At 37.6% G+C, this 18,101-nt stretch overlaps 1 protein-coding gene across 1 annotated transcript in view; it reads left to right on the top strand.

Annotated features, from left to right (window-relative positions):
* PTPRQ (protein tyrosine phosphatase receptor type Q) overlaps positions 1 to 18,101 on the top strand; it is a 137,943-nt gene that overhangs the window by 43,323 nt on the left and 76,519 nt on the right. Inside the window, exons 26-34 of the mRNA XM_075428396.1 lie at positions 1,496 to 1,668; positions 4,063 to 4,273; positions 5,992 to 6,144; positions 6,257 to 6,436; positions 6,840 to 6,947; positions 9,410 to 9,691; positions 12,639 to 12,821; positions 13,527 to 13,628; positions 16,046 to 16,166. Coding sequence (XP_075284511.1) covers positions 1,496 to 1,668; positions 4,063 to 4,273; positions 5,992 to 6,144; positions 6,257 to 6,436; positions 6,840 to 6,947; positions 9,410 to 9,691; positions 12,639 to 12,821; positions 13,527 to 13,628; positions 16,046 to 16,166 — 1,513 coding nt within the window. The remainder of the gene's footprint in view (positions 1 to 1,495; positions 1,669 to 4,062; positions 4,274 to 5,991; positions 6,145 to 6,256; positions 6,437 to 6,839; positions 6,948 to 9,409; positions 9,692 to 12,638; positions 12,822 to 13,526; positions 13,629 to 16,045; positions 16,167 to 18,101) is intronic.

The following is an 18,101-nucleotide window of genomic DNA, read 5'->3' as shown; positions in this document are numbered from 1 at the left end:
CTAATGAACGAGATATGTCGATTTATTTCTCCATTTTTGTCGAGTTCATATACTGTCACTAAATTTACTTGCTATCAGAAGCCTTCAGAGATTGTGAAAAAAAAGGAACTCCTGCCTGAATGAAAGCCGTTATTTTTGGATATGGTAATTAAGGTGCGGGTCCCCCCCTTACCCGTTAGATGGCAGCAAGTGGCAAAGAAAGAACAGCGCAGGATTCCTCAGGGCTGGTGTGTTCACCACAGTATTTCTTATTAAACCTCTTGTTTGACCAATTTTTGCCAAATGCAAGGCCCCATGCCAGTCTCTAAGGAAGCCGCCTTTACCAGGGACCGTAGCTCTGAGGCAGACCCAACACCGAGATCTCTCCTGGAGCAGTCAAGTGGTTGGTTCTGACCCTCAGCCATCCACTCTGTCATCTGGGAGTTTCGGCTCCTGATAGTCGACTCACCAGGTGAGAGTCCTGTCCTGTATAGAAACGCAGTTTTATCTTCCATGTATATGAGATTGTGCAGGATTATTGGTCTGCATTTGAGGATTCAACCAGAAAAATTTGAGAATCAGTGTGCAATAGGCAGGCAGTTTCAAGTTGGCTGTTTCTTTGTTGTGTTTATGCCACATAGCACAAATTTAGAAAAATCTCTCAGTCAGTGATTGCTGCAACACTTGCTGTCAAGATTTAACAGCAGGAGGAACACCTATCCTTATTTATCGCATTCTTTCCTGCAGTATCTGCTTTTGTCAGCTCCCAGAGATGATTTCCAGAGATGATTTCCAGAGATGGCCTGACTCAGTACAGTCATGCTCATCTTCTGTCTAAACTCAATGTCAAAAGCTGAAGGGGACTTTGGTGTTTTGTTTTGTTTTTTTTTAGTGCGACATATATAAATCTTCATAATGCAAGTAATTTCAAGTTTGTCTTTTTCTGAGGTACATTAAGAAAATATTATTTTTCATATCAAATCTGAATATCATTCTATTGAATATAAATGTATCTGATCTCTGACAGTCCTACATAAAGTACAATATCATTATTACTACATAGTTAAAGAAGAAATTGAACTAAAACCTGTTATAAAAGGGAAATGAACAACATGTATCACATTAATTTTTTTTTCAGCTTTTTACTCCATTCTTGTACGGTTTTGATGAATTTGGAATTAAGCTTTAGTTTTCAATATACTTAAGATTCCATATAGGAAGCTAGCAAAGGTCTACTTGCTTACAATGCACTGGAGCTAACCTGATTTTCATCATCTTAGGGTCTGACCATATTCATACCTATGTCATATATGTCAAAAAACTGTGTGCATATTTTTAGAACTGTAACTTGTTTGCTAAGAAAACATGTGAAGTAACTCTCTACCTGTGCAGGAGCAACTCAAAAGATAAGGGTGTGAAATTTGATTAAATGCCTATTGTACTTTGCACACAGTGCTGAGAAAGCTTGTGATAATCACAGATGTTCAATTCAATCAGGTTTCTTCTTGAATATTAGTCCCAGGTGCTGTATCAGATTTACATCTAGCAGAAGTGGAAGCCACATATATAAAAATTGTTTGGAGGAAGCCACAACAACCAAATGGAATCATTACCCGGTACAGAGTTAAAGTACGTGTGCAGGAAACGGAGGTGACTCTGGAAAACACTATTCTTGAAGGAAAAAAGAAGGTAATAATTTTTTTAAATACAGGTTTCCTTGCTGGATTATATTTGCTTCCCTGCCTGGACTGATAAGTACAGAATGTGGAATTAGGCACCACAGATGAGTTGTCAATGCTTTTAAAAGCCACCTTCTTCACTCCACCCTCCTTCTCTGGTTGGGTTTTAAAGAGATTCCTATAATGCTGTTTCCACAACATGAAAAGAATAAATAATTCTGGCCAAATGATCCAGACTTACTTAGCTACTGAAGGCAGGAAGCCATAGCCCACAGTTTTATCCTCTCTAGCCCTTGAGTTCTTTGCAGCATAGGGTGACCTAGCAGTAAAAGTACAGACTTAGGTGCCTAAATTCATACAAAGCCACTCAGGCAAGTTCCTGGAAGAAGTGGGTATGAACCTTGTGGAGAAGTGAATTCAATATAAGTCTCCCAAGGCTGGTCAAGTGCTCTGCTTTCCAGGCAAACACCTCTAGACTTTCTGCCCCCATTTGTATCCTTGAATTTGCATGTCTGATACTGCATGCTGAACTCCATGTTATGGTTGTATGTTAAGGATATCTGTGCACACCTACTGGATGAAATCTTTTAGGAGACTTAAGCTGTCAGTCAGTCTAGCTTCTGGATTTTGGGTGCTGATGTGCTCTACATGCTTAGACAGGGCAGCTCTGAGCATGCAGCACAGAACTGTAGACTGCTAGCAAACGTTCAGCTCTGGAGTGAGTGCATTCTGAGGTAGGGCTTTTTAGTCTTAATTTTGAACCACAGGAGAATGAAGTTTGAATAATTCCTTTTTTTAGACAAGGATGGCTTTCTCTGGATCTCACATGGGGTTTTTGATGTAGAGCTTAATGAAAGAGTTTGCTTTCAAGTTGAATGATTAAATAGAGCCCTGGAGCCAAACATTAAATAAGGAGTAAGGTTAAAAAAATGAGGATAAGGATGCATTCATTAAAACAAGCAGGCGTCCTTGGAAAACGAAAGTATATAACTCTATAATTAAAGATTGTATCGTAGTACAGACACAGAAAAAATTAAAATTGTCTGCATAGACATGCTTTAATGATGGGATTTCCTAATTTTTGAGTTCTTAGTTTAACATCGTTGCTGCTTTATTATAGTTTATTGAACGTGATTTTCTATTGAAGAAACAAAACAAATCATAATGAACATTACTTTCTTTGAAACCTTATTGACCCAAGTTTAAAGCATCTACATGATTTGAACCATTGGATCCGCAGTGCTAACGGTACGCAATAACTAGTAGGAATAGAAGGCTGTTATCTTAAAAGTGGAAAAGCCTCAGAAGCAAAAAGTATTTCCACTGTTTTGCTATAAAATATTGGTGAAGATGAGGCATATATAGCTTTTATATGTTGATACTTGGGTGAGATTGATGCTGTATCTCTCTGCCTGTGGTTAATCCACGCCTAGTTACAGCAGTAAAAATCTGCTTTGCCCTCTCTCCACTTGGAGTCTGTAGGGAGAGATCTAATGTGTGTTAGTTACATCACTGTGAAAGCATCTCTTTCTGGCAGTGAAGTGGGCCATATGTGTGAGCAGGGAGTGTTCAAAGATGACAGCAGAACAATTTAGAGGCACTGGAGTCCTGGATTCGGTCCCAGATTCTGAAGGGGCATAACGATCTAGTGCTTACACACCATTTTGTACCTATGGTCTAGCCTCTCTCTCTTTTCTCTTCTGCTTTTGTTGTTCCTCTCTTTGCAGTTCTTGCTCCCCTCATATCTACTGCCATCCATTTCCAACATTTGTCTTTTGCTGCTTCTGTCCTATGGACCTCTATATTGCTTACCTCATTTTCACTCTCCGTTTTCACGTATGTATTCCCTGATTTTCCCTATCCCCTTTATTTCATTAGCTTCTAGTTTTCTCCCTCTCCCCTCATGCCTTCAGAGCAATCTTGTCAACCTGTTATTCCTTCAGAGCCTCGCAAGACCATCTGAAGCCCGCTTGTTTTCAGGGCCTGCAACCGTGTTTCAGAACATGCTTAGCACAAATAGAATCTCCCAAGCTCAAACATGTGTCTATTCAAAATAACTCCAAGGACATAGCATTAAAGGCTTTGCTCTAAAATTGCCACTTTACTACAAAACCCATATTTTATAAAATTAAAAAAAAAAGAATTTGGTGTTTGTTTAAACAGTAAAAATGAATAAAGGTTGTAGGCTACCGGCAGCTGAGCTTTTTCATGAGAAATACCATATTTTCCAAGGTTAATTATTGTTGTAATGAAAGATAATGTTTGTATGCCAACATTTATATACTGTAGTTGTATATATGTATGCACAAATACTCTAACACTAAACCTATATTATGTATAAATTTAATTAAATAATATAGTGATGACGAGGTTTTTGATTTATTTTTATATTTCTAATTTTCAGTATTTGATGGATTCTTTAGAACCATACATGATAAATGAAAACTTCAAACCTGCTCCCACTTGGAATTCAATGGAAACAGCCAATGAGTTATATGAAGGTTCAGCTGAAATGTTTTCCAGCATTCAGACAGCTTCCCCAGTAATATTTACAAGTGTATCTGGTGATAATTTGCCTGCTAGAAATGGAGCTGCAGAATTAAATTCTGCTTTGGGTAAGATATTTTAGGATATTTTTCTACCTGCTCCTTTGTTCTGAAGGACCCCCATCACTGTCCCAGATATGATCTTTAGCACACGGTTCAAGCAAATTATAAATGGGTCATTTGCTGGAGTCGGATTTTTTTACTACCAAATAACCTTCTGAAGCAAATGGGAATGCCACACAGGCAGGAACTAGCCCTTTGTCACCCAGCTGACCTTCTTCCTGGTGAAAGGAGCACCCGAAAGCCATCAGCCAAGCTGCATAGACAATCAGTTATTACAGTTGCCAAAGCAGGTGTGATTGTCAGGGATTAACATATCTCCAAGCCCTTCAGAGACCTTGATTTCTCTAAGCCTTTTGACTAATAGGTTTTCAAATGTCAGTGAAGGTAAATAGGTCAAAAAGTTACAACTTTGCTATATGGGTGACAAACAGGTGGAGATGACCCCATGACATGGTGATGTCATTAGTGTGTACACTTGTTCTGTATTATCAATGGACCTGTGTTTCTTTACCAAGTATGGCTATTTACAAGTCATTAAGCAGGCCTCAGCTGACAGGCAGGGACTTAAAATACCACTCAGTTTTTATAGTGAGTTTTGAACAGTAGGGAGAAAGTCAAGTTCTTATTTTTTTATTTTTTTATTGAAGTCATCAAATTCCTCCGTTTACACCAGTATCTAAAACCAGAATTTAATCCATTAGTTTAAACTACAGTGGATTTTTTCTGTACTGTATTAATCCTGAAGAATCTTCTTTTTCATGCAGAGAAATGTACAGTGCTTTAAATGTGAATTTTCCTTTTATGGCCTCATTCAGCTTGAGTATTGAGTTGCTAAAAGATGTCTGCGTTGCTGAAAAACTTATTTCAGACAGTGTCTGTTGTAATCTAGCATACAAGTGTTATTTTATGGTAGTTATTATAGTAGCTAAAGCTGTTGACAGCCAAATATTCAACAGGGTCTGATGATTTTTAGAAGCCTCCATTTTAATGCTGATCTTAAAAAACTCAGAGTCTGATACTCAGATGTGTGAAGCACCTGCACTTTTTCATGTTGCAGTGGCTTAATGGCTGCTTTATAACAGATTATGTTGATTTTGACAAGCACAGTTGGACTGTGGCTGACTTTGAACTTTATTTCAGATGCACCAAAAATTATTTGTGGGCATGTATGACTTCTTCAGTCTGTTGACCACAACTCTGCTGCTAAAAATAGCAGTGCGAGGGCATCTATCAGGGGAGCCATTTCAAGTATAGTTGTTATAGCACCATTGAGAGGGCGGGGAAGAGGGAATGTGTTTTCTCAATTAAAAAAAAAAACTAAACCCAAAACTATAAGCTGCATCAACCTAGGAGCCATGGTTCTGAAGTCACCGGAGAGATTAGTCCATATACAAATATGCTTTTTCCTAGCTCCTCAGAGACCTATCTCAAGTTTTTTTAGAGATAGCTGTCAGTATAGCCCTCATGGTTTTAGTTCTTACCCATTAATTTTTTTACCTAGGCCAATCTATCTATTGTACACATGCAAATGGACCTGTAATAGCCTCTCCTTGATTCAGTTAAGAGGTAGAGTGTAAACTTTTCTTTATATTTTTGTAATTGCCATGAAAGTGAATTCTTTTGCAATAAAATAGTTCGAGGTTGCTGTGTCAAAGTGAGTTTAGAATGCAAAAGAAAAAAAATAGTTTATCAGTAAGTAACTATTTCTCTCCATTTAATCACAGATAATCAGTATACCATTAACATTTTGGCTGAAGAACTGTCATACGTTATAAAGGGCCTCATACCTTTCACAGAGTACACAATCAGTGTGTCTGCTTTCACTGCTGTTGGGGAAGGACCACCATCGGTTCTTACAGTCAGGACACGTGAACAAGGTAAAATGTTGTAACTCTGATGTTATCAAAGTTAACATTCATGACTTCTTTCACTGAACATTTTATTTTTTTGTTTAATAATTTATTTGCCTTTGTTCTGTTTTCATTTAAGTTCCAAGCTCGGTACAAAATATATCATACAAGAATATTAGCTCCTCCTCTATTTTGCTGTATTGGGATCCTCCAGCAAATCCTAATGGGAAAATCATTCATTATACTGTTTATGCGATGGAACTGGATACAGAAAGAGCGTTCCACACAGCAACCTCAAACAACAGCTTACTTATGACAGGTACAATGCCATTTAAGTAAAAAAAAATAAATACATTGCAAATACATTACACAAAATTATTTTTTCCAACTTAATGTAATGTAGCCATTTGCAAGGTTGGTAGACCAAATCTACCCCATCCACACACATACACACACACACAGCACCACTGCATGTAAAAGCAAGGTTGGGACACTACAGACAGACCTGTCTACTGGTTGACTTATTTCAAAATCTGTTGATTTGACTGAGTGCTTTTTCGGCTCCCCAAATAAATGGTATTATACATATTCTGTCTTTTAGGTTACGAACATATATCAAAAACTCTTAGAACTGTAACCATTTTTATAGTTTTAAGTAGTTATGAGGAAAAAAATATGTATAAAAAGTCAACAGTCAAGAATTTTTAACTTAATCTTTTTAGGTTTAAAAAAGTACACAAATTATAAAATGAGAGTCGCGGCCTCTACGACAATTGGAGAAAGTGCTTTGTCTGAAGAGAATGATGTTTTCGTGACAACCCCTGAAGACGGTAAATACACTGTTTGCAATGATGATTTGATTTCTGTATTAAAGTTTGCTCTTCTTCAGAAGACTGGGCACATACATAAGGGAAGAAAGTGTACAAATAAAATCAATGTTTGTCAAAATTATTAGTTTTCTATCAGTCAGTGGCTTCATTCAGCCCATTTTTAGGTAAGCACTGGAAATACTGATGAATGCTGCAGCATGACTAGCATTCAACTAATTTCAGCTCTGATAGACAGATGGGAAGGAGGCGGCAGAGCTGAGGTTCCTTTACTGAAAACAGTGTGTCTCTAGACCCCATCTAAACCATAACCAATTATCTTTGGGACTGTAGCATCTCTTTTTTTTTTTTTTTTTTTTAATGTTATCATATGGAAATTAGGTTGGTTTTTAAAGTATCTGGAATTGGCAGCTTTCAGCAATTCAGAGGCCATATTGCTGTCTATAAGCAGAGCTGCTGATAAAGTGAAGGCTTTTTATACTGAATATTATATGCAGTTGTTTTTGTACAGGTTTGGGGCTTTATTCATCCTAAGATTGATCAATAGTTTTAATGTAGCGTGTAATACTACCTTATGAAGATTTCTGGGTCTTCCTTGCTTACTTATAAGGCAGTCTCCACCCATGAAAGCACAGAGGCAGTAGCTGGAGTTGCCACTGGCCTCTGCAAAGAGAACACGGGAATTTGATTTACAGAGCAGTCTCATGAGTATTAAACTTTAATATTTTCTCGTTTATGTCAGGTTTATATTTTCACTGGTTTCAGCAAAGTTGTTTCTAGTTTTTACCAAAGCAATAAAGAAGTTAATTGTCCAGTTGTCATTTGTCTCTTTCATTGACAAATATGCTACAATACAGGAAAAATAATTAAGGGGGATTACAGGATTAAAAATCATGGGAATTTGTGAAGCTTAGATGATTTGAATAACCAGTCAACCAAAATATCAAATTAAAGAGTGAAACTTAAAGTGCTAGTAAATTTTTTTAAAGGTTGCATGCTTCTATGCTGTTAGTTTTTTGCAGAGGAAAGGCATATTACAAGAATAGAAAATTACCTATCTAAATATGTTTTTTTCTCTGAAAGTATACAATTCCTTGCCTTTGAGCATTACAGAAATTTGTTCAGAGTGGAGTTTCAGGCCAGCAGTTCTTCCATTGGTAAGAGACGCGGGCAAACCTTGAGGAAACTATTGAGAAAACCACCAATAACTCCTGCCTTTTTATAAGGCTATGTGTAATTACTTTTTTCTTCTTATTGTTCTTTAGTTTTCCTGAGGTAATCCAGGTTGAGATACACGTCTCCTAACCTTAGTCAACCTAGGAGTGAAAACTTGTTTGACTCTTGAAAAGAGAGATACCTCCAAATAAAATATTCACTACAGCTGTCTTAGATAACTTATGTTAGGATGGATGATACTAAGCTGTTGCACTTAAACACTTTACCATGCCAGATAAATTGAAAAATGCATTTTAACTGAAAATTAAGCTTCTTCACATGGGAAATGTTCAGGTGGGCATTCTTGTTATCCAGAGAGCAGTGATCTGTTACAGTTAGCACTTCTCATTCATGGGCTCAGAAATCAGGAATGAAAGTGGTCTGTGAGACCTCTAGGACAAAAGAAATCATGATAAATTCTGAAATATCTGGATATAAGTATTTGTACACAAACCAAATCACGTAATCCTGAGTTCTTAGTACTTTTTTTTAATGTTATAGACAGGTTATTTCAGAGGTGAAGTGATGAAGCCTTCAGAGGAATCAAGGTTGACATTCAAAGCTGATTGTATTTATAAGCACAGCCCACTCACTCCTTCAACACTTCTGTGCGTTATTAGCTCACTTGAGTCACATGAACTCATACATTGCCAGTAGATTTAACCAACACACTACCTCGGAGATGGACTTTTTTTGTGCATGACCTTCACACCAGTGCATGCAAGATTTACACTGGGGTCTTCATGGTCATCAGTTAGCAGCTGTATCGGTAAACTAAAGGAAATTTACGTTGCATAGTCCCTTTCTTCGTTCAGTGGTTGGTTGAGTGAAATAAGATGGGTGGCTATTTAAGAAGAAAGCAGTAGGATGGCATTCAGCTAAATTTAAGAATTTGAATTTGGGGAAGACAGTGAGAGGATCTGAAGGATCAGTTTCCACGTGAGCAGTAGCCAGAAGAGATTTTTTTGTTAATAAATGCAGTTTTGGAAAGATTTATAAGTGAATGAGAAAAGAAATTCAAGAAAAGCTAAAGTGTCTGGGATGCAAAAAAGAAGCCTGGTTTTATTAGTGGAAGACATACCAAAATTAACTGAGATAAAAAGTGGTAAAGCTTTGAGAAGGTGAGCAAAGCCCTTTTGGTACAGTCAGCTAATCTAAATGTTAGGATCCAATAAGTTTATGAGATTAATCCTATACTCAATTAATTTAAAGTCTCAGAGGTTTTTTTCCTCTTTATTTCTATATTGCAGAACCAGACTCCCCACCCCAAAATGTAGAGTTAATAAATGTAACTGCAACAGAAGTAAATCTGAGGTGGTTACCACCTGAGCAGCCTAATGGTCTCGTAACTCACTATGAAGTTCTATACAGTGATTCCAGTGACTTATTTATTAAAAATGCCTCATCTTTAAGTGTATCACTAAGTGAAATGAAGCCATATACTCTCTACAACATCTCTATAAGGGCATTCACCAGACTTGGCCATGGGAATCAGTCATCTTTCCCACTTCTGGTGAGAACTTCTGAAACGGGTGAGTATATAGTTTTTTTTAAAAAGGTAGATTTCCAAATTCAGCTGCTTTATGGTGACCTTTGATGCCTAGGAGATCAGTTTAATTAATTTTAAAAGTATGTGTTTGCTTTGCAAAGCAGGAAGTTTGTACCCCATTCTGTCTTTTACATACAAAACAAAATAAGGAAAGAGTAAGGAAAAGTAACGAAAACAGTGGGAAGATTTATGCCTGTGGACTTTATATATTTTATGATTTGTGCTTTAAGATTCCTTGTGTCTTGCAGGAAAAGAATTTTTTGTAGAAAAGGAGGGGTTTCAAAAAGCGAGTGCAATTTGGAATTCAAGTTATGAAATGAAATTTTTTAAGAATTCAATCCTAATGGTGAAAAAAAAATCAGAATTCCCAGATAAGGGCTGTTTTGTAGCAGGAAAATTTGTTTTTGTTACTATAAAATTTTGGAGACGATACAGAGAAAACAAAATAGCAGAGGATTAGGGTAGATGAATTTTTTCCAAGAAAGAAATTTATATTTGGAAGTGAGGGTTGGGAAGGATGAACATTAAAGAGATGTAACAAGGCATAGGAAGAGACTTGAAATAAATAAGTAGCTGTAAGGTAGGACAAGGTAGGGAAAGGAATATAAAATATTGACAGAAGGTCATTACATTTTCAGTGGATCTAAACAGGAGAGGTATTGGAGAAAAAACCTGAGGATAATCGTTTACATGGAGAAATAGATGTTTGGGTTGAGCTGTAGGCTCAGAAATGAAAGGTAGCTGGAGAGACAGACATGAAGGTTAGTTTGCTTTAGGACTCAGCCATTTCCAGGTAGCACTGGTATGATGATCATCCTTTTTTGAGGGCCTTTTGCTGTCTTCACCAGTTTGCTACCTCAGACAACTGCCTACTTTATCTATACCTAGAGCTAGCCCTGGAACTAAGCATGCTCTGTTTATCACATTTTTCTCAGTAAGGGAAGACATGCCCATACTGATGTTTCTCAGAAGGGACAGGGATATGCTCTGGCTCCTTGATTATTAAGACACAGTGGAATCACTGTGAGCTCTTTCTCCTCGTTGTTTCTGAAATGAACTTTCATTTTTCCTGTGTGAAGTAGTCGAGGTCTAGGCCTGTCTAACAAGTCAAGCTCTTAAGGAACGGGGACTCAAACACCTAGTTTTTAGACTGCATGGAACAGTAGTCATAATAGAAGCACCAAGCTAGCTTTGCCAAGACATTGTGCTACTTTTGAGGATTTTATTTTTTTTTGTCAGATACTTTAGGTATGTAGGCACTTGCCCAACTGATACAATGTCCTTAGACATAACCTTTTTTATTGCTCTCTCTAACTCAGACATCCACCTTTCATCTAAGTTGTATTTTAAGGCAATTAGTTCTTTCTCAGTGTCTAACTCCCCTGACACTCAGAAGAAAAATTTGAATTCCAGCTGCCTGTGATAGAGATGAGAAGCTGCAAAAACATCTTCTGAGATGAGAAGAATAAAACCATGGGAGGATCCAAAGAACAGAGCATTTTGTGAAATACAACCTATTAATGGGCTGGAATGTTTGAAGAGCTCTTGGGAGTTCTCTGTTACTGTTCTACCATGAAATGAAGCAAAATCATGGGCTGATTTCACTGCCTTTCATGGCATTTGTCCCTTTTCTGGATATTGCTTAAGCAGAAATTATGTAGCCTTTTAAATGCAGATTTTCATCAGATGTCAGTACATTTGTAAGAATGTTTAGGGCAGCCTAAAAACATGTCCATGCCTTGACCTTTTGGGCAAATTGTGCTGTCATTTTATGATCATGATTTTCTGGAATAAGATACATTCTGCTATCAGTTCTGGATGATAGAAAACATACTTGTGTGTTTGCCTGGGGACAGACACATACACACATAACCCAATTGTTGTGACACAGCCAGGGCCAGCTGCTCTGTAAGGGACAGGGAGCCAAGAGCCGAGAGGGTCCCTGGGCCAGCAGGGCAGGGGCCTCACTAGCCAGGACTTGTCCCACCAAGCCCCAGTGAAGGGAGCAGGGCAGGTCTGGGAGTGGCAGCCAGGGGCAGCCCGGAGTCCAGAATGCCAAACACTCCACGTTGATGAGGCAGCTCTGAGGCTGAGCCAGGAACGTGAGTTAGTGGGTTCAGTGATGCTAACCAGGTCAGACACAGCCCCATGACAGCTGGGCTGGTCTGTAGTGGTGGGGCCAAGTTGAGGTCAGGCTGCGACGCCAGGTTGCAAGTTGGGAACTACATCAGTGAGTCCATGGCCACGCACAGCCAGGGCAATGATATAGCAGGAGCTGTAGCTCAAACAGGGGCAAAGCACAAAGGCCGCAGCTGAAAGCAGGTCCCAGAGGCCGGTGGTCAGCCCTGGCTGTGTCTTCAGTGCAGCATGCCTGGGAGTCTGCCGCCAGCGAGGAGGAGGCAGCCCTCAGCTACAGCATTGCTAAGCTGGCCCTGGAACCCAGCAGCCAAACCTCCAGGAAGGGGGATGCTCTCAGGACCCTTAGAGCAATATGTTAGGCCCCCTTTGTTTTTGCATACACGTATTTGTACAGCTTGTATGGATCACCCAGGGAAAAGGAAGAAAATGCGGGTTGCTGATAAAAAAGGGTGAATTGTGGCAGCACAACATGGAAAATCTCCTAACAATAGCTAACTTGAAGGATTGCAGTGTTAGAAGGGAAGTTTAGGGTCATGCTCCAGATTTTTTTATCTGACATGTTAAGAAGATTTCAGTCTTTTTAATTTTTAAATAACCCACACCTTCTTGTTACAGTTTGTCTGTCATGGTTTTTTGATCTTCCAATTCAGCCTCTTTTAAAACTTATTTTGTACAAAAATAGGATAAAAATCCAAGTGTTTACATTGTGTTTCATTTAAACCAGTTTAAGGAAATGCTTAACAAATTAATGAAAGTAACTGAAATCTATGAGTCTAAACTTTGTCTTCTAGTTCCTGATTCAGCACCAGAAAACATAACCTATAGGAACATCTCATCCACGGAAATTGAATTATCATTTTTTCCACCATCCACTCCCAATGGAGTCATACAGACCTACACAATTTATCTGAAGAGATCTAACGGAACCGAACAGAGAGTCGTAAACACTACTCTTCTGATGCTACGTATTACAGGCCAGTATATAATGATCTGGAACTTATGGCAACTGCAAATTGTTCTGAGAAGGGATCAACAGACTGGTGCAGATCAATTATTTCATTGGTTGGACATGATCCTTCCTGTCCTTATATAAAGTTATATGCTATCTGTCCTGAGAAATAGCCTGCTGTGTCCTGCCATAGTGTGATGGAATGGGCCATGAACTATATAAAGTCTAACATGTATCTCATTGTGTTTCAGATGTTAGAAGTACGAGGAACTTCAATAGATTTTTTTGCATATCTATCACGTTAACAAAGTAAACAACCAAGTCACCTACATATCTTTCTCATCTTATTCTGGATAAAAATAAATACTTCCCTCTCCACTCACCTTTGCATCTTTTTCTATGTTCTGTCATTATTACTGAGGCACAACACAGCAGTTAATGCTGAGAGCTCAGTACGTTAACCAGTAAATTTTCAGACTACAGCCAAGGACAAACTGTAAAGCATTCTAGGAATATAAAGTATAAACTGGTAATTAGGGCTTTGCCACTTCTTTTGTTCATGCAGAATACTTTGTGTTCAAGTTTTCCTAATGCTTATTTCAGTCTCTAAAAACACAGAGGAGTGGAAATGATGGGCCTATTCAGCACTTCAAAACTACTTATGACCCATTAAAGAACCTAATTTGGCCCACTGAATGGTTGGTTTATTGAATTCTTCTTCTTCATTTAGATTTAAGGAAATATACAGAATATACTGTAGAACTGTCTGCTAGTACCACAGTGGGGGAGGGCCTTCGTAGTTCACCTCTGCATATACTGACTGATGAAGATGGTAAGTCAGAACAGAAGTTGCAATGTATCCTTGTCTGCCTGTAGTCTTAAAATAATCTTAACACTTCATGTCAGATATATGTAGGTTTTATATACTTTTTTTTGCAATTATGTCTCTCTATTGATATCTATATCTATTGATCTACACACAAACATACTCATCTATCTATCTATCTGTCTATTGAATATATTTACCAGTATGAGCTATGTGAAATGGCACAATTGCTGTGCATGGACATTCAAGCTTACCAATATCTTATGAACTTGAAGAATCTTAATATACTAATATTATTTTAATCTAATGCACCACGTGGTAGAATTAAATATTGTGTTTGGTTCTGCAGAGATGAGAGCTGGATAATGGGAAAAACCACCAAAAGGCAGCTTGAATGGTCCAGGGACATTTCTGGTTATTTTGTTTGGAGATTTTTGGATTCTTCTAAACAGATGCATGGACGGATACACATATATAGAAGTAGAATTGTTAATATTATGAAAATGTTCAAAGTCCATCGTCTGTAGTACTGGCCTTCCAAACTGAGCAGGGGAGTGTTCTGCACTGCAGACTAAGGGTAGAACACAGTTATTGCATCCCCTGCTAATTAGTACAGTACGTCACAAATCAGCAGAGGAACCTTAAAATGCTACTTTCAGTACTCAATTTAGTTGTGGGAAGTTATTATTGGTCCCCTCTCTAGTTTCTGGAGGGGAAATCCTGAAAAAAATTCAAAGCAGAATCTTAACTTAGGTGCCGTGACTCACATTTTGGAGGACCCTGTGTCTGTCATTTTGGAGGACCATGTGTCTGTCCCTCTCCACTGCTTAAAGAGGAAGTCTCTGTGACCCTAGACTGAAGTGGCATTGACAGAAACATCCCACCAGCCATTCCCAAATTAAGTCTCTTTTCATGTCTTAGGGAACACTGACTTGCCTAAGATCAAGCTTTTCAAGATAGCAGATCTTTGTGAATCTCCAAATTGTTGTTTGGCTTACATTCACACTGTCAGTAATAAACTTTTGCTCAAGAATGGTGTTGCTGGAGCACGCTGGGAGCAGCTAATTTGGATAAATCCGTCTTTTGCATAAAGTATTTTTATTTAGAGCAAAATAGATTCTGTTCTTCAGCAAAAAATATGCTTTGAATAAGAACTGTAGAATGAACTAGACATGCCAAAAAGGCATGATATTCACAGTACGACAGCTCTTTTATTATATAGCTGCTGCAGATGATATAACAAGTAAAACACTCTGTACAGCTGCCACCATTTTTCGCTAGTAAATACAGACCTTCACTGAATTCAGTGGACCTTTGTTCATGAAAAATATTTTTTTCTTAAGTATACAGAGTTCTAAAACCTTTATGCCAACTTTTGAGATAGTAAAGGAAGGAACAACAACTGAAAAACAACAATATTTATAATACACCACATGTTCTTTATTCACAGGAACACAGTGTTCCAAGGTTCAGACCAAATGTTTCATAGATTTGCTAATAGCTATGCTCATATTTTCAATTTTCATGCATGACTACAGTTATGACCTGAATTTTTAGTGCATGATGCTCTCTGGTTGAGAAAAACAAAAGTAATTCTATTATTACTTCATAGTGATGCATATATTCGTGAATCAAGATGAAGAAAGAGATTTACTTCTCAGTAACATGCTAATACAAAGCAGTATCACATATGCATATGTGGGTATATTTTTCCTCAGCAATATTTATCTGAACTTTAGAATGAAATAAAACATGGTCTAGCATTTTCATGTACTTCTGTTGTTTCCCTACACAGTTGTGATACGGTGTCATGTAGAGTTCATCTTAAAATGAATTTTAAGGGTCTCAGTTAATGCCTGTGTTTATATGTGCCCCTGTGGCATGTTAAATGTATGAATGTCGTCCTTATTTGATGGAGTGAATAGATTTTACTGCTGCCTTGTATCCCACATTTTTATCATCTCTCAATGCCATGCTTATCTATTTTTCCACCTTTCGGTGCTTTGTATAATTCTTTACAGTACCTCTTTTTCCTCAGGGGAACTATTTTGCTATATTTTACATGTGTTCATACCTATAAAGCCCTTGCTTTCATTAGAAGGGGAAAGAAAATAGTGCAGCAATGTACTCGGACAGTAGGTGAATCACTGTGACCTACCCATTGCTCTGTTTTCTCATGAAGTACTTTTTCCATTGAATCACAGAAACAGATGTTCTGACACCACCATGCAAAATCTTCTTTTGTCATCTGTCAGAAAAAGGAAAAGAGGCTGCGCCTTAACATTAGTTGATGGATACTGTAGTGGTGTAGTACAAAGTTCGCTTTCCATCACAAATAGTTAAAAACCTATTTAAGGATGCTGCGTATCCCATCAATCTTCGCTGTTTAACAAGATGTTGTGTCCTATTCTCTCATTTTATAGCTCCGAGTTCTCCTCCAGAATCCCTCTCTGTAAAACAGTTGTCGGGTGTCACTGTGAAGTTGTCATGGAGACCTCCGCTGGAGCCAAATGGAATTATCCTCTATTACACAGTTTACGTCTGGTAAGATTTTCTGGAAGTAGTTCTGAGGGTAAATATTAATCTGTAACCTATCAGGAATGTTAGGTTTTTCTTACACAATGTGTTGACTGCACGTTTTTGGAGAACAAATATTCATCCAGCAGTTAAAATACTAGCTTTTTGTATATACAAATTCAGATATAATATAGTAGCTGAAAATTGGGGTGTTAAATACGTTGTAAGCATTTTCCACATTTTTGTAAACGTTATGTGATGGTACATCAAGTTTAAATTAGATCATGGTGACTGTTTTCATTATATTCTGATTAGGCCTATTGTAAGGCAGGACACAAGCCTATGCTAAATTGTCAAGGAGATTTGAAATAGGCTTAAAATAGAGAAATATTTGTGGAGAGTGTGTAGGAGCAGTGTTGAGAGTCTTTGTATGTGCTATCAGTTATGTCTATTGCTATATTTTATATTTATCATATTCATAGCAAGCGAGTATTTTTTAACGGTTATTTTTCATTTACTGTGTTATTTTGTTTTTCTATGCATACTTTATTTTTCCCTATTTTTTTTTTTCTGTCATCCCTCCTGGGATCTTTTTTCACCTTTAAAAAGGAGTTTTGCCACTTTAAAACTTGCAGCTTCTGTCCTCTGCATGACATAGATTGGTCTAGTGATGTGGCGTCTCTTCAAAGATCTATGTATAACTTCTGCTGGGAGTGAAAAGGTTTTGTTATTGATCACTTTTAATATATTGCATTTGTGCTGTACCATTTTATTGGTATTGCTAAGGTGCAGGAAGCAAATGCTAATGTACGCCTTATGAGATGTGAACCAGATGTGCAAATCAGCAGTCATTATAAATACTACTAGCTTACATTTATTAATGTTATTCAACAGTTTTGGGCTAGGGTTTGGCCTCAGTTCCTATTGAATTTTTTTTTTTAAATTATGGCTTCTAGTTAAGTTGGTGATAGAGTACATGGGAGTGAACTCTCCTTTCCAGAAAAGTTAAATTTGGCTTGTCTTGTTAGTTCTACTCTATTGGCAAAGTCTGGTGCTCTTGAACCACAAAAAAGCATTAAAGACTATTCTCTAGCTAGGAAAGAGTTACTCCATTATAAGGATTATGGTTTTAATGCAGGCTGTGTTCAAAGACTTGGTTATACAACTTTTCCTCCTTATATTGCCTTAGAGCTTACTGCTTTTGTTATTATGACAAATGAGTTAGAATTATTTTTTAAAAACTGTTAATTGATCCATTTTTCTAAATATTTGAATTAAAGAACCACAGAACTTTTTTCAGTAAGCCTTGTTCTTTTTCCTTCCATGTTATCCTTGCTCTGTCTTATCTGTCCTTACTGTGCCATATCTAAAATTAGAGAGGCATTCGGTATCATCTTGAGGCAAGGACATTGGAGAAAAACTCCCATTACATTCAAAGGGCCACAACTTCACTCCTTCCTTGGAGGTTTTCTCTGGGGGGTAGGAGGGGAATTTGAAGTATTTAACAGAATTGTCTATACAACTTCATAAAATGCATTGCAGGATGAGATCTGACAAGGCAAACTGCCGTGCCATAGTTGCTATTTTTGGGAGGTGTTCAATACATTTAGGGGGAGATTGTTAATCCAGGGCTTCTCGATAAAGCAGAAAGATGAAGGTTAATACAGAAGTTTAGTAAGTGTTTCTTCTCCTAAATATATTGCAGCAGTTACAGAGAATTTGGTAACCTTTCTTTAATGGATTGGGAACAAGAGTCCACAACTACTCCCTGAGTCTGCAATTCTAGAATATTAAAGGTGTATTAACAAAACTGCAGAACTTGTACATAACTATTGTCTTGTGGCAATATCCTGTTCAGCAAAGTTTTGTGAGATAATTACTGACTCGATCTACTTTGAAGTACAGATTTTTGAGAAAATATGGTGCCTGTCTTCGTCAAGTGAAAGTACGCTATTTCTTAGA

This window comes from Opisthocomus hoazin, chromosome 8 (assembly GCF_030867145.1).
Source record: "Opisthocomus hoazin isolate bOpiHoa1 chromosome 8, bOpiHoa1.hap1, whole genome shotgun sequence".
Classification (NCBI taxonomy): Eukaryota; Metazoa; Chordata; class Aves; order Opisthocomiformes; family Opisthocomidae; genus Opisthocomus; species Opisthocomus hoazin.
This window is presented reverse-complemented; position numbering and strand designations above follow the sequence as displayed.